Consider the following 23,569-nt stretch of genomic DNA (forward strand, 5'->3'; position numbering starts at 1 on the left):
GTGGAACTGGGCTCTGCAGGTCATTGCGCGCCCGCCATGGAGAGAAGAGCACGTTTTTAATTCTGGGGAGGGAGGGAGGGAGGGCTACTTCCTTTCACACAGATGAGGTCCGGTAAGTGGGGGGCGACTGAGAGCCGGGTTGTCTGGTTCTCCTTTCCGATGCGATCCGGCGCTCCAGGCTGCGGGCCCCCTGGACTCGGGTCTCCCCAGGAGAAGCAGGCTGCACAAGGGCCTCAGGGACGGAGCCCGGTACCCTCTGGCCGCCTCTGCAGAGGTCAGCCGGCCCTCACAGCTGCGCACCAGGCCCTTGAGGTCAGGCTGCCTGTCCTGGGAAGGACGTCTGCCCTCCGCGTCTGGGGTCTGATCAGAAAACCCGCTGCCCTGGCCCTCACGGGGGTCCGTACAGGTCAGCCAGCCGGGCAAAGCGGGGGCCCCAGTCCCGGAGGCAGCTGTAGTCTTGGTCCTCGTCCCCCAGGCTGGACAGGATGGAGCTCAGGGTTCCTGCCACAGAACCATCCCCCTCGTAGTCATAGATGAGAGCTGTGTCGTAGGGCGGGACGCTGGGGTCACTGTCTGCCACCTCCAAGCCCTGCGGAGAGGCCCCGGGAGCTCAGGACCCCTGCACACTCCAACCCCGGGTGCCCTCCACCACCCAGGCTGCAGCACAGGGCAAGCTAGCCCGAGGCATAGACACTAGGGGGGGGGCAGCAGATGGGCAGAGGAGGCCTGAGGGGCACAGCCCCAAGCACACAAGAGCTAGGAGCCCCTGCCCAGGATGTGAAGAGACATTTCCCTCTGGGTGGCTCTTCTTCCTTAGGGCTGGGATACTTGAGACTCCCTGACATCCCACCTGGGAGACCACCTGCTTTCTCCCTTTTAAAAATTTTGCAAATGGTTCTGTCACCTCCATCTCTGCCCTGTCACCCACGGGGTCACACACCCTCCTAGCTGTGACCTGCACCTGGGCTTGTTTGTGCCCAGGCATCTGTCGGGGTGTTTCTCTGACCAGGGGCACTTCCTGTGCCAGCAGGCGGCACCTGGTAGAGTAGTGGGAGGTGCCCTTGTGTTCTCCCCCAGCCCCCCAACTGGGTTCCCGTGTTCTGGGCATCTCCTGCAGGAACCCCTGATGCTGTGTCCACATAAACTACCGGGGTGCCTGGATTCCGGGGACAGCTGCACTCCCAGCCCCGGGAGCACACCCACTTTTCTCTGTCGGTGCCCAATGGAAAGTGCTCCAGAGCAAGCCCCAACCCACCCAAGCTCAACCACGCCCACCAGTATCCCCCAGGGGCTGGTCAGCTTCCTTTTCCCACAGGACTTCTGTGGCTGTGGTCCTCCAGGGGCACCTACGTCATTGATGAAGTCAGCGATATCGGCAGGGCTGGTGGGCAGCATGCGGGGTGGCTGGGGGCGCACTCGGCTGAACGGGGCATCTCGGCGCAGTGGCGGCCGTCCCAGGGGGGCGCGCAGGGCTGCCAGCTCTGTTGGGTGGCGCAGCTGGTTGATGTCATAGGCATCCTGGGGACGAAGTAGGCGGAATTCAGCCCCGATCAATCACAGGGTGGGGTTTCCCTCCCAGCCACCTTGTGCGGGACGTGCCTGGGGGCGAGGACCTATGAGGACCTGCTGGCCAGCTGGGGCCCCGCCCCTCCACCTGGACAGGGGGAGGGGGGAGGGTTGGGGGGATGCTGGGTGGGGGCCCACAGCCTCGGCTCCTCAGGGACCCTCCCCACCACTTAACATTTCTAACCCACCACATCCCCCAACGCCCTCCCTCACCTGGTCCTCCTCTCCGCCCCCCTGCTCATCGTAGTTGAGGATGTTGTCCCGGAGGTCGTCGTGCAGCCCGTGCAGAAGTCCCTTGTCCCCGGACTGCTGCCGGGACCGCGTGACGAGGGCCACTGGCAGGGCAAGCACTGAGTGGGAAGGAGGGAGAGCAGACAGGAGGCGGTGGGTGCCTGGCCCTCAAGACAAGGCTGGACGGGACGTCGGGCGTGGGGCGGGGCCGGCTGGGGGCGGGGCCGGCTGGGGGCGGGGCCTGCGGGCAGCAGGTGGCAGCACGTGGGACTCACAGAGGAGCAGGATGACGCTGGCCAGCACGATGACCAGGGCGCCCAGGCTGACGCCCGCGCCCCCCGCGCGCCGGGCAGCGGCCCCTGGCAGGCAGGCACCGTCCTGGCCGCAGCGGCACACCGTCACGTTCAGGGGCTGCTCGCGCTGCTGGGGCGGCTGCCCTGAGTCTCGGAGGAGCAGGCTGAGGCGGTGCAGACCCTCCTGGACCTGGTGGCGCAGACGCAAGCGCGCGTGGCTCACTGCGGAGGGCGCCCAAGGTCAGCAGGGGTCTCCGGGCCAAAGGAGTCCCCACCCCACCCCCACCCTATCCTTCCAGGGCCCCTCCGCGCCCTCTGCTGCTGGGCAGGGATCCTGAGACCCCGGGCCTCCGTTTCCCCATCTGCCCCCTGCGAGTGAAAGCCCCGCCCCGCCTGAGGATGCACGGCAGTGGGAACCAGAGGACCGCGGTGTTGAATGCCCCCCCACCCCACCCCCTCATCTCAGGTCTGGGCCCTAGGGATTGTGGTTGGGGGAGCTCACCATTAATCTGGCTAATGCTCCAGTTCTGGGTCAGCTCTGGGACCCGGGGACTCAGCTGAAAGTGGAAGGGGGCCCCGTGGGGGGGCAGGTCCTCATCCGTGGCCCCCAGGAGAAGGCCAGAGCCCTGATCTGGCCTGCTGCACACACTACCAGATGGTGGGGACAGCTCAGGGGCGTGGTCATTGACCTCCAGGATCTCAATGGACAGGGTCCCAGTGGCCGTACGAGGTGGGGAGGCTGCAGGCAGAAGAGGCCTGGTGGGCTCCTTGCTCTGCTAGAGCAGAGCGCCCACCCTAGAAGTCTGCTCCATGGAGCGCACAGCTCTGAGCCCCTGGGCAGTGACAGGGATGCCGAGCCCGGATCAGGGAGCCCAGGAGACCAGGCACAGGTCAGCCCTCACCATTGTCGAAAGCCAGGATAATGGCCCTGTACCAGCCGTCCTTGAGGAAAGGTGATGCTGGGCTGAGCACTCGCTGGGTCTGGACCCAACCCGTGGCTCTGTCCACTTGCAGCCAGTCCTCTGGGTCGTAGTCCTTGGAGTAGCTATTGGCCGAGGAGGGGACAGAGTGGCCCTGAGCTTACACAGGACCCCCAGGAGTGTGGTCACACTTCAACACACACGCACACATGTAATACACCCCCACATGCATACACGCACATAGATCCCACACGTATACACACACACGTGTCCATTCCCCACACGCATACACACCATATGCACACACGTGCACCTCTGAAGCTAGTCCTCCAACTGCCGTGAGTTGGTGTTTACTGTCCCAGTTGACAGATGAGGAAACTGAGGCCCGGGGCCAGGGCCCCATGGCCACTGAGTACCACAGCAAAGTTCAATGCATGGGAACCATGGAGACACGCACAGATACACAGGGCCGTGCTGGGGATGAAATCCAAACTCTGAACAGCTGAGCCCATGGGAGCATCAGCTCACCAGAAGGGACGGGGCTGGGCACTCAGGCTGGCCAGAACAGACTGGGCAGGTCCCAGCCCTGCCTTATGGGACAAATTCACAGCAGCATGCACACATGCACAGGGTGTGAGACCCCACGGACCCTCAGGGATGCACAGACGAGCCCTCCACCCTCTGATCAGGGCACTGATGGGAACCCTCAGCCATGCTCCTGGCCCTGGCTGGGAAATGGACAAACGGGGCCCTTAGCTCCCTCTGCCTTACCCCTGCGGCCCCCACCTGAGCCTCTGCAGCTGCTGGGTGTCAGGGTCTTGGGCAGCGAAGGAGGCCACGGGGGTTCCTGGGAGCGCCCCCTCGGGCAGGCTGGTCCGCAGTGGGTTCTCCTGGAACACGGGCTCCTCATTGACATCGTGCACCTGCACGCGGACCCTGGCCTGGCCCCGCTCGGCCCTGGGGGCAGCCGCCTGCAGGGGAGCCTCGTTCTGCACTTCCACTGTGAGGTCGTACTGCTCACAACGCTCGTAGTCCAGGGGCTGGAGAGGGGGAGCAGAACTGGAAGTCACTCACGACCCCGGGCCCCCCAGAGGCAGCTACGGGGCACGGCGAGGCCCCCACAGGGGTCCTGCTGCCCCGCCGTCTCTCCTCACAGTCCCTTTCCCTTTTCAGCCCTGGAAAATAAAAATGATTCAGGACCAAAAGGCGCAAAGAATGATGTAAAAACGATAAATACTCATCACTCAAAAGGAACGTGTTAGGTGTTGTGCCATCAACCTTCCGTGTCTCTGGTCAGGTGGTGCTCCCTGGTGGCTCGGGCAACACTCATCAGGGGATTGTGGAGAAGGGGTTTGGTAGCTGGGGTTAGATTAACCTCTATCATCAGCTGACTTTAAATGAAGATGATCTTGGATGACCTGAGTGGGCCTCCTCAGTAGCTCAAAGTCATCAAGAGCAAATGGAGATCTTCCTGAGGAGAAAGGCGTTTCCAGCCTGCTGGCCGGCCCTGCAAACCTGCTTCTTGCAATAAAGCCCTTCCTGTTTCGTATCTAAGTGGACCTGCACCTCTATGTGTGGCGTCCCCGTAGCTCCCGCGGCTTCTGGGTCTCTGGTCTCCCATCCGGCAGATGTGTTCATACACATCACCACACGCCTGAAGAGGCCAAGCTCCATAGACAGCCCACGGGCAGTGGGGGCGCCCCTCCTTCCGGTCCTGGTGCCCTGGGGCCAGTGTGGCCTGAGCCTAGAGCCCCAGCGTTCCCGGCTCCCCCAGCATTCTGCTCTCTCCGGAGGATGCCCCAGACAGGGCCCCCTGCGCTCGGGGCCAGCAGCCGGACCCCAGCTAGGAGAGCCATGCACCCCACTCACCTTCACCACGGACAGCACGCCCTCGTTGGTCTTGGGGTCTGTGCGGATAGCGAACTGTCCATCGGGGTCGCCCTCCAGGATGGTGAACCTGGCCGCCCAGTTGGGGGAGCCTGGCAGGTCCCTGTCCTCCACCTCGAGCCGCCCCACATCCACTCCGCTGACAGCCTCTGCGACCTCCATGAAGAACTGTGGGAGCCCAGCCCTCGTTACTGCCAGGGGGCAGGGAGATGGTCCTGTGCGGGGATGCCCTCCCTCATTCCCTCCCAGCCAACTCTGTGGCCCACCCAGCCCCCCAGGGGTCCCCATGAGCCCCACTCTGTGGGTCCAGCTGTGGGCCAGGCACCCTGTGGGCTGCCTTCTCCCGGAGGGCAGGGCTGGCTGCCCCCTCCCACACAGCAAGGCTGTAGGGAAGGTTCCTTCCTGCTGCCCAAGGGCTGCTTCTCCCCAGGGCCTCTCTCCAGCTCCTCCGACCATGCTTACGTGCTCACAGCAGCTACTCTAGCTTGGGTTTCCGCCTTACCCATGCACGGCTCCTTCTCCAAAGCACCCAACCTCCCATCCCTCCACAAAGTCCTGTGTCCCTGCCAGGAGCCAGAGGAGGGAAGGGCAGTCCGCAGCAGGGGCCAGCAGGGGCGTGGACGGCGGCAGCACCTCGTCCCCGGTGAACCCGGGTGCATTGTCATTGATGTCCTCCAGGGTGATGATGGCGGAGGCCGTGGCGGTGAGGCCGTCTCCAGACATATCGGCAGCCTGCAGGGTCAGGTTGTACACGGCGACCACCTGGGGGCACAGGAACACGCAGTCGGGGGCCTGGGGGGTGGGGCAAGGAACCCTCACAGGAGAGCCCTGGGGGCATCCGGAGCCCCAAGTGGCCCCAAGCGCCCTGCCCTGGACCCAAGCTCTGGGGCCAAACGTGCTACCTGGCTCTCTGGGTCTGACCACACCACTGCCAAGCCCACACTCTGCCCCAGCCTATGAGGGGGCAAGAGGTCAGTTACCAAGTTGGACATGATTCACTGAGCACCTACTGAGTGCTGGATGCTGAAGGGCACCAGTGAGCTGGTCCCTGTCCTGGGGAGCCATGTCCGGAGGCAGAGAGAGAGACAGACCAATGAAGACCACCCAAGGCTGCAAGGGACCAGACAGAGCTGTGCAGGTGGCCATGGGGAAACCAAGGAGGGCTTCCCGGAGGTGTCAAAGCTGGACAGAAGCCCGGCAGCGAGGGGCAGCAGGGGTCCCCACAGAGGAAGACTACACAGAGTGGCCATTACTCCAGAGCACGACTGGTCCCTGTGGAGCCACTCGCGTGGCTCTACCCGAGGCCAGGAAGCCTGAAGCCTTTGCAGGCAACCGGGCAGAGGAAAACACACTGAGGACTTGTCAGGGCCAGGCGCTGCACGGACAGACTGCACGGACGGACTTCCAGGCCTCCCTGGACCTAACCCCACAACCAGCCACGAGGCAGAGGTGTCCCAGCTGAGGGTGAGCCCCAAGCCACTGCGAGGGTCTGCAGCAAGTGGGGGGCTCCCTGCTCCTGTGGCAGGGGGAGCATCTGGGGCAGGCAAGGCTGGGGCAGGGGGCCCAACTGGAAGTGAGCTGCCCCCATCAGGCTCAGAGGGACAACAAGGTGGGCAAAGATGGGTCAGAAGGGCCCCTGGCTGCCCCCCAGCGTCTGAGGTCATCTCACCTCACGGTCCAGACCCACTTGCACGGTGCGTATGTCCCCCGTGTGCTCATCAATGCTGAAGAGCTGGGGGCTGCCCTGCTCCAGGATGGAGTACCTCAGGGCTGCGTTGTCGGTTTCTGGGTCATCAGCATCTGTGGCCTCGGCCCTGGTCACGTAGGTGCCTAGTAAGGACAGGGATGAGCAGGGACAATGCACACAGGTGCCAACCCGACCCCCAGGATGTGTCTCGACACTCGCCTATGGCCCACCATGCCAGGTCCAGCCCCCCATCTGGCCTGCACAAACTTGAACCTTTTGTCTTGTGCTGTTTGGAGGAGGAAGCAGGGCGTCTGATATACATGTTTAATCAAGAGCTGACACCCGTGTTCCCAGACGTGGAGACAGCCCAGGAGGGGCCGAGAGCCCGGGGTCACATGGGGAGAGCCAGCTGGAGACCCTGGGGCCAGCCCCGGGGAGAGAGAGGGCCAGTGGGAACTCACGACTAACGAAGGTGAGAAACACGTATGTACCGGTGTGAGTGGCACATGCAACATGCACACATGCGCACACACAACACACACGTGGACACATCTGTCTACAGAGGAGCAGAGCTCCCAGCTCTGCCTGCTGGAAGGGCCCAACAAGAAGCCAGTCTGATGAGCCTCCTGTCGGCCAAACATGGGACAATTTGGGCATCAAAGTAATGGCTGTAAATGAATCCTAACCCACTGAATGAATCAGACTCTGAGAGTCCAGAGAAATATGAAAAACAAAACAAAACAGTAACATACGCAAGCACATCTGCACAGAGGGGAGAAGTGCCCTCATAGAGCAGAAAGCCCCCTGACGAAGGGAGAAGAGACACCGGAGGAGGGAACCAGCACCTCCCAGCCGTGGGAACAAGACCCTCAGCAGATGCCAACTCTGCTGGGTAAGGGGTATCAGGGTACCTGCACAGTCTCAGGGTATCTTCCAAAAGATACCTATTAATTACAAAGGGAAAAATATAAAAATCACAGTGGAGAAGCCTGGCAGACACTCCCTTAACGAGGCAGATCGAAGCCATGTCTTCAGGAATGGGACATGTGTGCCTCCCGACAGGAGGCACCAAGGAGAACGCGGCATCACCACAGTGCAAATCCCGAATCCAACCACACAAACTCCCACTCAGACCCACAGTCTCCAAAATAACTGCGTAAGTGCTTTAGAATGTCAGTGTTAGGACCTGTACACTGAAAACTACAAAACACCACGGAGAGAAATGAAAGACACAAGTAAACGGAACCACATCCCACGTTCATGGATTAGGAGACTTTAAATACATACATATATATAAGTTTTTATATGATATATATGGAATATATATTTATTATACATAATATATTTATATATTTATATATATATATTCTTTTTGTGGGGGGTAGGGGCAGAGGGAGAGTCTCAAGCAGACTCCACGCCCAGCTTGGAGCCCAAGGTGGGGCTCGATCTCACAACCTGAACTGAAATCAAGAGTCGGATGCTTAACTGACTGAGCCATCCAGGCGCCCTGGGAGACTTATTATCATTAAATGTCAGTACTGCCCAAAGCGATCTACAGATGCAATGCAATCTCTATCAAGATCCCAAGGACAATTTCTTTGCATAAGTAGAAAAACCATTCTAAAATTATACAGAATCTCAAGGAAACCCAAATAACTAAAACAATCTTGAGAAAGAACAAAACTGGAAGACTCATACTTTTTGATTTCAAAACTACTCCAAAGGTACAGTGATCAAAACAGTGTGGTATGGCCACGAGATAGACCAGTGGAATGGAATGCAGGAATAACCCCACACACGTGTGGTCAAGTAATTTTTGGCCAGGGTGCCAAGACCATTCAATGGGGAGAAGAACAGTCTTTTTCAACAAATCGTGCTGGAAAAGCTGGACATCTCCCTGCAGAAGAATGAAGCTGGACCCTTACCTCACACCATATACACAAATTAACTCAAAGTAGATCAAAGACCTAAACGTAAGACCTAAAACTATAAAACTCTTAGAAGAAAACAGGGCAAACATTTCACAACACTGGATTCGGTAATGGTTTCCGGATAGGATGCCAAAGGCACCAGGACCAAAAACTAGACAAACTGGACTCGTGAACATTTTCAAACACTGTGCATCAAAGAAACTCCCAACCAGGTAAAAAAGGTAATCCACAGAATGGGAGAAAATATGTGGAAATCATATAGATATATCTATGGATCAAGGAATACGCAGGGGTACAGAGAGCCCATAAAACTCAACAACAAGGGGCGCCTGGGTGGCTCAGTCATTAAGCGTCTGCCTTCGGCTCAGGTCATGGTCTCAGGGTCCTGGGATCGAGCCCCACATCGGGCTCCCTGCTCCGCGGGAAGCCTGCTTCTCCCTCTCCCACTCCCCCTGCTTGTGTTCCCTCTCTCGCTGTGTCTCTGTCAAATAAATAAATAAAATCTTAAAAAAAAAAAAAAACTTAACAACAAAAACACAGCACAATCCAAAGCTGGGCAAAGGACCTGAAGAGACATTCCTCCAAATAAAACACACAGATGTCCAATACGCATTTGAAAAGATGCTCCACACATCACTCATCATCAGCGACATGCAAACCAAAACAAGAGTGAGACACCACCTCACGCCTGTTAGGATGGCTACTACAAAAAAACCCAGAAAATAAACATCCGCAAGGATGCGGAGAGACTGGGACCCTGTGCACTGCTTGTGGGGGAAACAGCATGGCATCACTCACAGAGCTACCCTATGACCCAGCAATTCCACTTCTGAAAGCAGGAGCCTGAAGACCTGTTTGTACACTCATGTTTGTAACAACATTATTCACAAGAGCTAAAACGTGAAAGCAGCCCAAGTGTCCATGTACAAGCGAATGGATAAGGGAAATGTGGTCCATCCAGGTAATGGGGTATCATTCAGCTTTAAGGAGGAGGGAAATCTGACGCGTGCTACGGGCTGGACCTGGGGACACTCGTGGTCAGCGAAACCAGCCAGTCACAGAAGGACAAAGGCTGCACGAGTCCACTGACAGGAGGTCCGTAGAGTAGACACATCGATAGGGGTGGAGAGTAGATGGCGGGAGCCAGGACCTGGGGAAGGGGAGGCAGAGTTTCTATGTGGGAAGAAGGAGAGTTACAGGGACGAGTGGTGGGGACGCCAAACAACATTATGAATGAATCTAATACCACTGGACTGCCCCTTAAAAATGGGTAGGATGGTAGCATTTGTACTTATTTCAGCACAACAAAATTTTGTTGAGAAAAAAATGTCAGTGTCCTAAAAACCTAACAGCTAAGCGAGTACTACTGCAGACAGAAGAGAACGGTGGGCAGGGAATGCACCCCCAGCTAACGACGGGAACGCGCGGGTGACGCACGAAATCGTACTTGAGTTCGTCTGATTGGCGTGGGCACAAGGTAAAATGATAAACTGGCATCCAGGATGTGCCCAGCCTGAGGACAGGGTGGACGTTTGGTGGAGCAGGGCAGGCAGGCAGAGGAAGTGGATCAGACTGGCCAAGGCTGAGTGTGGACGACCGTGACAGCTCAAAGTCGTGGGAGCCCCCACACAAGGGGGTCTGTGCCCATGGTCAGCTCTTCTCCACTGGCCCTGGAGGGCTCACAAGAAACACGGGGGCAGGAGGAAGCCTGGGAGGGCGCCTGTGGCTCACGGAAGGTCTGCCTAAGTTTGGGGCAAGGAGAACTAGACACCCAGTGATGCTCTGGGCAATGGTGGGGGCTGAAGGAGGAGGGGGGGATGCTGCCCTGAGCTGGAGGAAGAGAACCCCGATAAAGCTCCACTCCAAAGGCTCAGGTGCACAGGGACCACCTACAACCGAGACCCCCTGCTCCGATAGAGCCTTGCCCAGGTACCATGCAACAGCGGTCACCCTGGGAGGGGGACAGGAGCAGGGAAAGAGTCCTCTGTGCATGGACCACGCAGGGCTTGCTGAAGCTGACGTACAGTATCAATACCAAGAGGAGCCCCAGGAGGCTGAACTAAGGCGGCAACAGAGGCCAGGGCCAGCCCCGCTGCAGAGAAGACCATCTGCACCGGCTTGCCAGCCGCCTCCCCAAGCAGAGCCATCCTGCATTCCCAGATGTTTACCGTTTCCCTCCCTCTCTCCTGTGCTTTCACACACAGAAGAGCGAGAGCAGAATCCGTCCTCAATGATCAAACAGCCAAGAGAACCAGATCTACGGCTGAGCAGGTGTTGGGGCCGTTACCCGACAGAGCTGGGAAAGAACGGGTCAGGGTGTGGGAGCCTCTCCTGGAGAGGGTGGACAATACTCCCCAACACATGGGGGATTCAGAAGAGAGGTGGGACCTGAGAGGAGGTTCTCTGCTATAAAGGCATTCCGGGGCTGAAACTGTTAAGTGTGTGTCGACATTAACTTCCTGATTCTGAGAGTTACACTGTGTCAAAGTTAAGAGGGTGAATTCTTTGAGGGGATCCGGTCTGCGGCCAGCAGGCCAGAAAGGAAGGAGGCAGGAAGGAAGGAAAAAAAGAAAAAAAGAAAAAAAAAAAAGTTTAAAGCAAACATGATAAACATCACATCTCTGTTGCAATTCTTTGCAGCTTTTTTGCAAGTCTCAAATTATGTCAAAATAAAAAGAAGTAGGGGCACCTGGGTGGCTCAGTCGGTTAAGCGTCTGACTCCTGGTTTCGGCTCAGGTCGTGATCTCAGGGTCCTGGGATCCAGCCCACATGAACTCAGCGTGGAGTCGTCTTAGGACTGTCCCTCCCCCTCCCTCTACTCCTCCGCCCTGTGCTCGCACACTATCTCTTTTTTTTTTTTTTTAAGATTTTATTCATTTGACAGAGAGACACAGCGAGAGAGGGAACACAAGCAGGGGGAGTGGGAGAGGGAGAAGACACACTATCTCTCAAATAAATGAATCTTTTTTAAAAAATAGAAGGAAAAAATTTATTTTAAGTCTTGAAACACAAAAACTGAGATGAAATAAAAGAACCACGAGTGGCCAAGCAGGAGCCCACGTCCCCTGAGCCCACACTCCCCGCCTGAGGTGCACGGCTTGCCCGAGCTTTGCCCCAAACCCCTGGGAGCAGAGCGGGAAGGAAGAAGGGAGTTGCTGTTTAGAATGAGGTCCGTCCTGCCTGGGACAGGTGAGGAAGCAAGGCCATCCCGTAAAGACTCATGAAGGACAGAAGGTTTGCAATCAAGATGTAGGACTGAGAAGCAAGGAGCAGGGTGACTGCTAATGGGGGTGGGTTTCCTGGGGGGGACGAAAGAGCTCTGAAACCGGCCCGAGGAGCTGGTTAGGGCCCGGTGCCCGTGCCAAATCCACGGAGAGGCTCCTCGTATGCTGTGTGGATTTTACCTCTGTGCAGAGCTGCAGCGGCCCCCAGAGCTCGCCATCCGCGAGTCCTCTCGTCGCCTTTGGGGAGACGTCGGGGTTTGAAGTTTATATTGAAATGGGAAGTGACTCGAGCTGACTTGTGGAAAGTCCCTACTCTTGGAGAGTCTGCTTATTTTCCGACTGTTCGAAGGACCACAGAAAGTGTTGCCGAAGGGAACCCTGGGCCTTCAGACCGACTCGGAGCCCCTCCGCGGAAGCCCCCCGAGCTCCCCCTCACCTGGGACCGCACCCTCCAGCACTCGGCCCGTGAACGCCTCCTGCCGGAAGACGGGCCGGTTGTCATTCTGATCCACGACCACGATCTCCAGGTCCGTGGGCTCCTCTAGGGTGGCTCCTCCCAGGTCCAGAGCAAAGGCCCTTAGCTAGCCAAGCAGAGAGGAAGGGCTGGTGCTGTGCTCCCCAGATTTGGGTGGTTCCCACCAGGCCGTGCAAAGGGACAGCGAGTGCAGACTCGGAGTCCCGCTGGGAACACCAGCTTCAATAGGGGACAAACGGCACAGGGTAGGATGTGTGCATGGCCGAAGCAACCTCCCCGAAGACCAGCCTGCTGGCCCACAGCTTCCCCTATGGCCTTGGCTGCTGGGAAGCTCACAGCTGTGCTTTGTGTGAGACTGAAGGTACACTCTCACTAGCCCTCCCGCTTCCCTTCTGCTAATTGGTTTAGGCTCCTCTTGAAGCTTACTAAATACCTGAACACTTAAAATTAAACCATTTCCCACACTTTCAGGGAGTGGGTGTGGTATCATTTCGAGGTGAAATCACGGGCTCTGGTAACTCTGTATAAGGGAACCAACCAAGAGCTTGTTAAAGTCCGAGCACAGGAAATCCCAAGCCAGAAGCCTCCTCCCCCCTGGACATATTCCAGCATTTTGGAGAGGCCAGGCTGGGGAGGGCAGACTACTCTGTAGGGGAGCTCAGGGGTGTCCACGCTCCCCTCTGCAGCCGCTTGCCAGTACCAGCCTGGCTCCTAATCTCCCTCCCCACCAGCCTCAGTCTCAAACCTCTCCTCCAAGGGGTGGGTCCTGTCCCTGGAATCAAGGGACTGCTGCCATTGGGAATTGCCATACCGTGGGATTCTTTGCAACACCCCACTCCCACCAGACGTAGCCAGGCTGGGGGCAGAGCTGGTGTAGGGGTGAAGACTACACCAGGGTCCAGTGGTGCTTTTCTGGGAGGCTGACAGCCTCCCTGAGCAGGACCAAGCCCCACCTCCCTGGGGCCTCAGTTTGTGCATGCTCATCTGTTAAATGGGAATATAATTCTCAACACCTTCTTTGGACTTAGGCCCAAATCCTTGTGCCTATCTCCCAATGAAGGATATGTGGCCTAATGCCCCAACACTGGGACCAGGAGCCTGGTGGGAGGAGGCCCCCAGCTTCTTGCCAGCCCCCCCTACAGCGGGCCCCACCCTGAAGCGGTCTGTCTTCTCCCGGTCCAGCATGGCATTCAGGAACACCTTCCCCGTGAACTTGTCGATGGAGAACACGCCCTGGGGCTCCTCGTCCACACCAGGACCTTGGATGCTGTAGATGACACTGCCCAGGGGCTGCTTGTCCGACTTGATCTGTGAGGGCAGAACACAGGCTGGGGGAGATGCCCCCAAAGCCAGGGTCCCTCCCCTTCACAGCCTGACCCCTCCCCCAGCCCACAGCCCCAAAGGCGTACCTGTCCTCAACCACACACCTTCAGGGACCCACCGGGGACAGCCCAGCCCCTGCTCTGCCCCGGACCGCCCTTGGCCCCCTCACCTGCACCAGGGGGTATGGGAGGCGCTTGTGGTTCTCGGATACACTAATGGGGGGGATGACCCAGGCTCTTCGCACGCGGCCTGGCACGGCTGCCCGCTGCCAGGGGAATAGGATACTGGGCCTCTTCTGCGCAGAGACCCCCAAGGACAGGCCCAAGCTCTACAACAAAGACAGAGACAGCTGTCAATCACACAGCATGCGAGCCGGGCCCCAGAGACCCAACCACCAGAGTCCTGAGCTCACGGCCCCGGGAGAGCCCCACCGCCCTGCATCTGGCTCCTGTCCTCGCCTGGGGGTTCCTGGGACCAGGACCCAGGCCTGAATGCTTGCAGAGTGGCTGGGAGAAATGGAGGCTGCCAGGGTTTGGGGAGCACGGGGTGCTCAGGGCAGAGGGAGGCAGAGTGGGGGCTAAGGCAGCCACCGGGAACAAGAGTTGGGGAAGGGGGGCTCCCAGGGGCGTTTTGTGTGAGCAGAGTGTGGCTAATGGGGTGGGGCAGGCAAGAGAGGCGGGTGCTGGGGGCATCCCTCCCCTTCCCCAAGGCTGGATCTGTCAGGGGTGGGGCCGTGGAGGCGACAAGCAGCCCCACCAGGCCTCCTCGGGGCTTCAGTTCTCAAGGGTCGGTCCAGGCTGACCAGGCCCATGCTCCTGTCTGAAGACTCCAATGCTTCCAGGAGGCGGGCCTTTGTGCAGGCTCTTCAGGGGTCTGGAGGGGCAGCCCCCACATGGCATCTCCCGGCTGCTCCGTGGGAAGGAAGACAGGCCCCGATTTCCAGGACGTCGGTAGGGATTGGAAACTGCTCTGAATTCCCGGTGCAGATGGACCCAGCCGCTGGTGGGTGCGCAGGGCCCGTGGGGCAGAGACAGGACAGCAACACCAGGGGCCGCCCCCATGCGGGTGCCCCAGAACCATGGACCAAGGTCACACCAGTACTCTGGTTGCTGGAACCCGGGGATCATTCCTCCCTCCCTCTCCGGGAAACTGAGGGGCCTGGGGCCTGTAGGGCTGCCGAGGGAGGATGGGGGGCATGTGGCACCCCAGGGGTGGGGTGGGGGCATGCAGGCACACCCCAGGCCCTTCCCTGGGCCAGGCTTTGGGCTCAGAACTGGGGCCATGAAGAAGCATGGTAGGAGGGGGGCATCCGTGATGCCGAAAGTCTCTCGAGACCCAGTGTCAGCTCCCCATGGTGACCACAGATAGTCCCACCTCATAGCTCAGATGGAGTTGGAGGCCAGAAAAGGCACCCATCCCATGAGTTAAGGGCAGAGCTGGCCACAGCCCTCAAACACATCCTGAATTTCCTGGGATGGCCCTGGTTTAGCTATGGGGTCTCTGCCGCAGGCTCCCCAGCAGCGTGGGCTCGGGCTCTGTGGCTGGCTGGGCACCTGGGTATCCAGAGGCAGAGTCTGGCTGGGCTTGGAGAAGAGCTGTCAGATCGGGCTGGGGCCTGGGGGAGGGGGCGGGTCACCGGCTGGGACCCAGCTGGGTTTGGCTGCAGGAGAACGTGAGCAATACGCCCTCCAAGGCTGGCCACGCCCACCCCACAACACCGCAGGTGTAGGGGCGCCCTGCCTGTCCCCGGCCGGCTGGGGGCATGCAGAGGGGCTCCCCCGCCCAGACACCAGCCCTTGGTGCTCCAGGGATAGCCCTAGAAGCTCCCTGGCCCCACACAGGGTCTCCAGGCCCTTGGGCCCTTCTGGAGGGGGGCTCCTTCCTGCTCAGGTGGACAGGGGTGGCTCCCAGGGCGCCTCCAAAGGGGGGCCCTGCTTCCTGGCAGCCCCGTCCCTCCTCAACCCCTTGAGCTCACCCCCCAGCTGCTGCCTTGGGCCACGCAGTGCACAGAGGGGCGAGCATGGGATGGGGTGGGACAGGACAGGGGCAGGAAGGAGATGTCGGCTGCCTCCACGCTCGTCCCCGGCCTCCCCCGCACCCAGCCAGGCTTTGTCTCTGTGCCCGGGGCTAGCACGTAACACATTTGGACACACTTTGTAGACAAAACAGCAGTAACATTCAAGCGACCGCTCATCTCTCCTTGTGGCCCCAGGCCGCCTCCTCAGTTCTGGAATCCTCCTGCCTCCTCATCTGAAACCCCAGGGGCCTGGAATCCAGGTAGCTGGGAACACGGTTTATAGAAAGGACCGAGCTCCTGGCCGGGCCCCCAAGCCACCTGCAGCCTGACAGATGGCAGCGTTGGTCCCAAGCCTGCCTGGGACAGTGGGGGCTTTCTCGCCAAAACCACGGAGCACAAACCACTTCCAGGTCAGCATGCTGTTCCCGCCAAGTGGAGACCTGCTGGCCTTTGTCATCACGCTAGTGGGGACAGCATCTGCTTCCTGAGCACCCCGAGGCCAGCATGGCGCTCGGCATCCTCCCCGGTCCTCCTCCTCTCTCACTTCCTGTCCCCCTGCCCTGGCCCTCTCTCAGCCCTCACAACCCCTAGGAAAGGGTGGTGACTGTCTCACGTCACGGTTCCCCAGCGCGGGGCTCAGAGAGGCTGAGCCATTTGCTCAAGCCCACACAGCCAGAGAGCACCAGAGCTGGGGGCCCAGGGAACCGGAGTCTGAGCCTCCACCACTCACAGAAGCCTGCTCTGGAAGCAGCCCAGCCTCAGTGTGGAGGAGATTGGAGCTGGATCCAGAGCACTGGGGGGGGGGGGGGGGGGGGGGGGCATTCCGCACACAGTCCTTGACCTCAGGCTCCTGGAGGAACAGGAGGGGACACGCTCTGCCCTGTCCAGCCCACACAGAGCCTCCGGCTGCCCCCACCAGTCCCTGTCAGCCACCTTGGCTGATGCTCCCTGATGTCCACCAGTGTGCTGTGGGGCCAGTGGGAGTCCACGGGCCCCAGTCTGTCCACGGCCCAAGTCCAGGAGGTCAGCAGAAGCCACAGAGCCTTGGCAGGGGCCCCCTGCCCAGATCAGAGGCTGCGGTGGGTGGGGTGGCTGGGCTGGGCCACAGCCCACTTCCGGCTATCCGGGGCATTGCTCAGCTAGTCTTTGTCCTCCTACCACCCCCTTCCCAGACGACGTGGCCAGCTGGGGGAAGGCCTGGGAGCCACCTGGGGGATCATGGGACATCTGGTGCCAGGACAAAGCCACACGGACAAAGCCAGCTCACACAGATCCCCAGCACATGGACAGAGGACGGCCACCACAGAAAACACCATGGAGTGGAATGGGCTCACCTACGCCATCCAGCCTTGCTGCTTCCCATGTCAGGCCAGAGCCAATGGGCCTCATGGACCCACTTCCCCCAAATGATGCCCAATGACACCCCCATGCTCGTCCTTGGCCTTCCCCTTAACCAAGAACCTGAGAGCACAGTCTGCAAGCTCTAGAGACACGGGCCATCGTCCCCTCACTGCGCCGGCCCCCAGCCCCGACACCCAATCCCAAGGGCTTCTGAGCCCTAAAGCTCCCCACTGCCCCCTGTGGGAACCTGTTCCACCTGGGCACGGCCAAGAGTTCTCTGCTTCTCTCCACCAGCCCCTGGTGTGTCCAGAGCAAGGAATGAGAAGGCACGGCCCAGTCTCCCAGGAGCCTGGGAGGAAAGCCGGGTGCTCACCTGCCCTGGGTGGTCGCCCTGGGTGGAGAAGCTGCTGACTGGGGAGGCTGGGTGTCAAGTGAGGAGAGCCTGCTTTATCTCCTGGCACTGCTGGCCTTTAGGGGCCCCTGGGGCTCCCTAAAACCACTGCCAAGATTCAGACGGCAGGCAGCAGGCCTGCGCTTGGGTGGACATTGCTTCTGTGGCCCAGCTTCTCGGAGCCCTGCCCACCGCGTGATGTGATTGAATCCAGGGAAGGGAACATTTTCTCTTACCCTGCCCAGTGTAGCTGGGCAAAACTTACATAATGCAGCTGCAGAAAGGGGCTTGAGGAAGAGGTTCTGGGGTTAATCCCACACTTGCGAGTGCGCAGGCCCCTCCAACGCCGCTCCCTGCCCTGGGTTTCTCATGTTCTAGGGACCAGGTGGGAGGCCTGCAGCCTGCTGGAGTGTGGGTGGGGGCTGCACTCCCCACAAGCTTCCCAGGCCCGAGCCCCTTCCCCCCAGGCTGGAATCCGGACCACCCCGTTCCTGGATGGCCTGGCAGGCATCAGGCATGCCAGGAATGGACCCAGCTGTTGCCCTGGCCCACAGGCACCCCTGCATGTCCCCCCCTGCATTCCCCTGCAGCTGCTGCTTCAAAGGAGGGGTGAGGGGCATAGCAGCGGGGCAAGTGGAGAGGAGCAGCTGTTTGCCCAGCCTGCTTCCCCACTGCGGGCCACACCACCGTGATCCCCGGCTGCCCTGCCCACCTGGGAGAGGACAGTGGCCCAGGAGCTGGCTTCCCTCCGCTGCCCCCGTTACTGTCACACTACCCTACCGTGGGGATGATGACCCCTCCCCATACTGAGGACGTGGCCACGTTGCCCTGGTGGCTCTTCACACTTTGCCAAGTCCCCAGGAGCGCAGCTATGGCCTCATCATCCTTTCAGAAGCCACGTGTCTCACCAGACACCCGCTTAGACCCCCTCCCAACAGGGCATGGGTTTGCCCTGAATCATCCACGCCCCCCCATCCCTCTACCACTCTCAGGTGGGGTGGGGGCCCAGGGGTTGCCCAGCGATGGGGACAGTGTGGGCCAGCGGAGGGAGCCGACAGAGACCAGTTCTGAAAGTACACACTCTAAGCTTGCTGGCTGAGACTTCAGGGGACACAGGAAGGGGAGAGCCATGCCTTGTCCAAACCTACCGGTAAGCAACATATCAATCAATGCAGAGTCCTGTCCCCAGGGCCCCACCCAGGGCCCCCCTGAGACAGTTCTGCCAAGCCCAGGCTGGCCTGTGGTGGGGGCTCACGGAGGTGGAGGAGGGGTACCGAGGAGCAGCCATCAGCTGCCATGTGGCCGGACAGGAGAGCTGGGTGGGGGAGGGGTGGGCAGGGTCCTGACCCAGTCCTAGTTCAGGGGGCTAGGAAAAGCTCCCCTCACACTGGCACTCATCTGAGCCACACTGAGTGCAAAACTTGAGTGGCCAAGCCCAAATCCCTAAAGTGTGTGTGTGTGTGTGTGTGTGTGTGGGGGGGGGGTCATTCTGCAATAGCCCCGGGCGGGGAGAAGAATCCGGGAGGGGACTACTTCCCTCCCCTGCAGCAGAGTTCTCCTGGGGCCTGGTGAAAGGTCGACACCCCAAACCCACAGGAGCTACTCTCCAGCATGTCCGATATACTGGGTCCATTCGCAAGGTGGGGTGGACTGCTGTTCCTGCAGCAGGTGGGGAGGGGGCATGAGAGGTGTGCCGCCTTCTGGAATGGACCCCAGTGCGGGGGTGCATAGGGCCCTGCAGGGCGGCAGCCAGAAGACCCCCGGTGCGGTGTGGCCTCCCAGCAGAGGGCTGGAGGAAAGCAGGTTGTGGGCAGCCCCCTGAACTTGGGCAGCCCAGGCCCGGGCGGGGCTACTGTGGAGGGGACAGGGGAGGCTGCAGGGCAGGGGTGGAGGTGCCCGGAGCTGGGTGCCCCGAGGGACCAGTTGCTGGGGGCTCCAGCTGGTGGGCACCTGATCAGCTTCCAGCCAGAGCTCTGTGGAGTCAGGGGGACTCCAGAAGCCCCCAGAGCGGGTGCTCCTCCCCAGCGTCCGGCCCTGGAGCAGCAGTCCCCTGTGGGCGTGAACGGGCTAAGCCCCGGGGCTCACTACCTGTCATGTGGAGGAGAACTACGGTCCTGGGGTATGCACAGGGCCCCACCACTGCCCGGCCCTGGCCCCTGGCCTGTGACCCTGACTCAGAAGGCAGGCCACGGGCTCCACTCCCAGGCCCAGCCTAGTGCCTGCCCAGCCCAAAGGGCCACCTCGGGGGGGGGGGGTCCTTGGTGGGGAGAGGGCTTCCTTCCACCCACCCTGCTCCCAGGCAGAGGGACCAGGGAACTGGGGGCGGGCCAGGAGTGTGGGGGTGGCAGGCTTTATGTGCCCGGGGGCCTGGCTCCAGAGCACTCCCAAGGGACAGTGGGTTCCAGAGCTGACCCTGCCCGCCGGGCACAGGGTGGGGGTGTCTCGGGCTCCACCCAAGACCAAGCAGGGTCATCTGGCAACTCAGCAGGGGTGTCCTTAGAGATTCTGGTCTGCAGGCTCCTCCAGCTGGGGGTGCTCCTGCTGCGCCCCCTCGCCCTGGCGCTCACCACAAGCCCCACAGGGTTGCTGGGCGACCTCCGGTTAAGGGCCGGCCTGGTGGTCTCCCGGCGGCCACCCAGCTTGGCTGCCCGACCGGTCCTGGCGGAGGCGGTTACCCTGCCTCTACAGCTCCTTGGGCCACAGAGCGCCCTGAACAGAGCTGCCCACCGGGCACCCACCCATGACTCCTCAGCTCATGGGTCCCCCAAAGGTGGCCAGGGCCAGTGGCCCCGGGCGCGTTTCACTGTGACACCGTCCGACAGGGCAGGGGGCAAGGGACCCCGCGCGGCCAGACGCCTTACCTGGGCCAGCAGCCCGAGGGCGAGGAGGAGCGCGATGTCCATGGGCCGGCGGAGTAGAGGCCGAGTGTCCGGCGGGCGGCCTCCTGCTCCAACACAACCCGGGCTGAGTGACAGCACAAGTGCGCGGGCGGGGGGGGGCCCGAGTGAGTGACAGCACGTGTGCGGGGGCGGGGCCTGGACGGAAGTCAGCACGGGGGCACGGCGGGGGCGGGGCCTGCGGTTGAGCGACAGCAATGCGCGGGGGAATGGGAGGAGGGTCAAGGGCGGGGCCCGGGCTGAGTGACAGCACGTGTGCCCCGGGGGCGGGGCCCGGTCTGAGAGCACGAGAGCACGGAGGGGGCGCCAGGGCGGGGCCTGGGCTGAGTGACAGCACGTGTGCCTCGGGGCGGGGCCCGGGCTGAGAGCACGAGAGCACGAACGGAGGGTGGGCCAGGGCGGGGCCTGGGCTGAGTGACAGCACGTGTGCCCCGGGGGCGGCGCCCGGTCTGAGAGCACGAGAGCACGGAGGGGGCGCCAGGGCGGGGCCTGGGCTGAGTGACAGCACGTGTGCCTCGGGGCGGGGCCCGGGCTGAGAGCACGAGAGCACGAACGGAGGGTGGGCCAGGGCGGGGCCTGGGCTGAGTGACAGCACATGTGCCTCGGGGGCGGGGCCCGGGCTGAGAGCACGAGAGCACGAACGGAGGGTGGGCCAGGGCGGGGCCTGGGCTGAGTGACAGCACGTGTGCCCCGGGGGCGGTGCCCGGTCTGAGAGCACGAGAGCACGGAGGGGGCGCCAGGGCGGGGCCTGGGCTGAGTGACAGCACGTGTGCCTCGGGGGCGGGGCCCGGGCTGAGAGCACGAGAGCACGAACGGAGGGTGGGCCAGGGCGGGGCCTGGGCTGAGTGACAGCACGTGTGTCTCGGGGGCGGGGCCCGGGCTGAGAGCAGGAGTGCACGAACGGAGGGTGGGCCAGGGCGGGGCCTGGGCTGAGTGACAGCACGTGTGCCTCGGGGGCGGGGCCCGGGCTGAGAGCACGAGAGCACGAACGGAGGGTGGGCCAGGGAGGGGCCTGGGCTGAGTGACAGCACGTGTGTCTCGGGGGCGGGGCCCGGGCTGAGAGCAGGAGTGCACGAACGGAGGCGGGGCCTGGGCTGAGTGACAGCACGTGTGGCCCGGGGGCGGGGCGGACATGGCCAGAAACAGCCTGGAGGGCGGGACGTAGGGGTCAGGCTGCTGTCCTGGGAGGCAGAGCTCTCGGGGTCCAGCGGTGAGATGAGGAAGCCTGCCAGAAAAGCCGGCGGTGGGTGGGGGCTGGGCTAGGAGCTCGAGAGGACTGAGTCACTCATCCATTCATTTTCCGTGTTGTTGCTCCCTGGATTCGCCAGTCGCACTCCTGCCTCCAGGCCTTTGCACTGGCTGTTCCCTCTGCCTGCAGTGCTCTTCCCGGGGCTGCTCCCCGCACCCAGGCATGTTGCTGGCCGCCTTGAGGGCTCTGTCTAATGGCCACTCCTGACCACCTGTCAAACACAGCACCCGCCTGGCACCTGGCGCACCTGGCATCTTGGGTCGCACTCTCTCCCCGTTGATCCTCGGGGCCCGCGCAGAGAAAGTCCCCGCACAGACCGAGCCGGGGATCGGCCCTCCCCACCCAGCGGGAGCCCTTCCTTTCCTTCCTGCTCTGGTTTGCGGGGTTGCCTCCCATTAGGTGGGCAGACCCAGCACGCAGGACTAGACGGTGGGGAGCGAAGAGCGGAGGAAGGACCCTGTGGGCGACGTGCCCTCTTCGGAGCAGGAGTGGGGAGTGTCCCCGGAGCAGGCCCCGGGCCTCTGCTCTCCTGTCCAGGTGGTGGGGCGGCGGAGCAGGTGTGGCGCCATCTGCGCCCTTGGCCTGCTTGGCAGGAGGCCAGACTGCCTGCAGCAAGCTCTGGCAGCCACGGTCCCTGGCGCTCACTCCTCCAAGGGGGGGAGTGGGCGGGGAGCCCCTTCCGTCTCCAGGCTCTGAGGCCCCAGGCCTGGGGAGCAGCCCCTCAGGGCCACCGTCCTGCCTCTGAGGTTAGGGACCCTAAACGTGGGGGGGCAGCCCTCTGAAGGCTTTGGGTTTCTGCCTCCTGGGACTAGTGTAGGGGGAGGTAGAAGAGGGCAGGTGGCTGAGCCCCCCTGGTTAACCTCAGGCAGTCTAACCAAGGGCGAGGGACGTGGCCCTGTGAGACCCCTTCCTCTCTCCCTCTCTGCCCGCCCTTCCTCCACGTTGCTCTTGGCCAATTGTCTCCCCCCCAACAATCTCTGGGGGGGGAGGGTAAGCTAGCTCTGGTCACTGGTGAGCCCCAGGTGCAGGGAAGGGCTGCTGGGAAGGGGTGTGATCCCCAGGCTGGTGAGCAATCCTTCCTGCCCATCCCCCCCAGGGGCAGGGAGGGGGTGGCCCTACTCCTGGGTTCCAGTCCTAGCTCGAGGCCTTGCCATGTTGCTCCCTGCACCACCCTCGGTTTCCCCTTCTGTCCAAGGGAGGGGGTTGGGTTCCACGAGCATGGAGGTCTTGTCCAGGGCTGGTCCACCTCTGGCCAAAGGGCCAGTTCACTCTCCTTCCTAAAGGGGCACTGGCCCCTCCAGAAGAGCCCTCTAGTTTTCCCACAGGCGTGGGGCATCTTACCCTCTGGACTCTCTGTCTTCTGTACCCCATGTCTGCAGCTCCGACCCCCCACCCTGGGTCACTCCCCTTCCCACAGCTCTGCACAGCCCCTTCGGGTGGGGCCCGTGGCGTTTGGTCGCACGTGGGGAGCCATATCTTCTCCTCGACCCATGACCAGAACCCCGGCAAAGGCCAGGGCCGCTCCCATGCCCCGCCCCCGGGCAGCACCCCTCTGGGGGTGCCTCCTCTGCCTCCAGCAGCCAACACCTTGGCTTTGGCCTTCTGTTCTGTGACCAGGAGCGCAACACTTGGGAGCCCACTGGGACGCCCAACCTGAAGATGTCCTTCCAGCCGCCAAGTGTGCGGGGAGCTTGCTCTGGGGGACAGACCAGGTCTCAGGGGCGGAGTGACTTGCCCGTCCCCGCTCGTACGCACTGAGCATCTGCCTTGCTTCCTGCAAGGGGACCGCTGCCACGTCTACACCGCCCACAGCCCGGCAGGGGCTCCTGTGGTGTACAGATCCATTTTGCCGAAAACACCGCCCGGTGCGAACACAGCCCCTAAGGCTGCACCGAGGGGCACCTGCCCACCTGGGGCTCAGGCTGCCGCGGAGGGTGGGCACAGAGGGGAGGGGTCTGGAGGTGCTGAGGGAAGGAGGTGAGCTGACACCAGGTGTGGGCCTGGGCACAGGGCGGGTTCCTGGTGGACATGCCCTGGGAGCCTGTGGTCATCTGCGTGGCGACCCCTGGCGGGCAGCTGTGTATGACGACAGTGAAGTGCTCCCAGGCGCCGTTCCCATCCCACATGCGGCGGTCTC

General features: G+C 61.5%; 1 protein-coding gene across 1 annotated transcript; it reads right to left on the bottom strand.

The window, feature by feature from the left end:
* Positions 1-44: 44 nt before the first annotated feature.
* Positions 45-20,189, bottom strand: CDH15 (cadherin 15). The gene is made up of 15 exons (XM_078063503.1): positions 20,148-20,189; positions 16,285-16,347; positions 13,707-13,865; positions 13,367-13,522; positions 12,176-12,320; positions 6,567-6,727; positions 5,531-5,659; positions 4,880-5,065; positions 3,797-4,050; positions 2,993-3,135; positions 2,593-2,829; positions 2,073-2,312; positions 1,780-1,916; positions 1,351-1,518; positions 45-589 (listed from the first exon to the last, which is right to left on the bottom strand). Exons 1-15 carry the CDS (start codon positions 20,187-20,189, stop codon positions 389-391), a joined length of 2,421 nt encoding a protein of 806 aa, XP_077919629.1. The 3' UTR covers positions 45-388.
* Between the last annotated feature and the right edge of the window lie 3,380 nt (positions 20,190-23,569).

The sequence above is a fragment of the Halichoerus grypus genome, chromosome 15 (genome assembly GCF_964656455.1).
Source record: "Halichoerus grypus chromosome 15, mHalGry1.hap1.1, whole genome shotgun sequence".
Lineage (NCBI taxonomy): Eukaryota > Metazoa > Chordata > Mammalia > Carnivora > Phocidae > Halichoerus > Halichoerus grypus.

Excerpts from the sequence above, each read along its gene's own strand:
- CDH15 (XM_078063503.1), bottom strand. The coding sequence starts at position 20,189 with ATGGACATCGCGCTCCTCCTCGCCCTCGGGCTGCTGGCCCAG. Across the intron at positions 6,728-12,175 it reads GCTGGAGGGTGCGGTCCCAG|GCACCTACGTGACCAGGGCC; the intron begins GTGAGGGGGAGC and ends TGTCCTTACTAG. Across the intron at positions 590-1,350 it reads TCGCTGACTTCATCAATGAC|GGCTTGGAGGTGGCAGACAG; the intron begins GTAGGTGCCCCT and ends GCCTCTCCGCAG.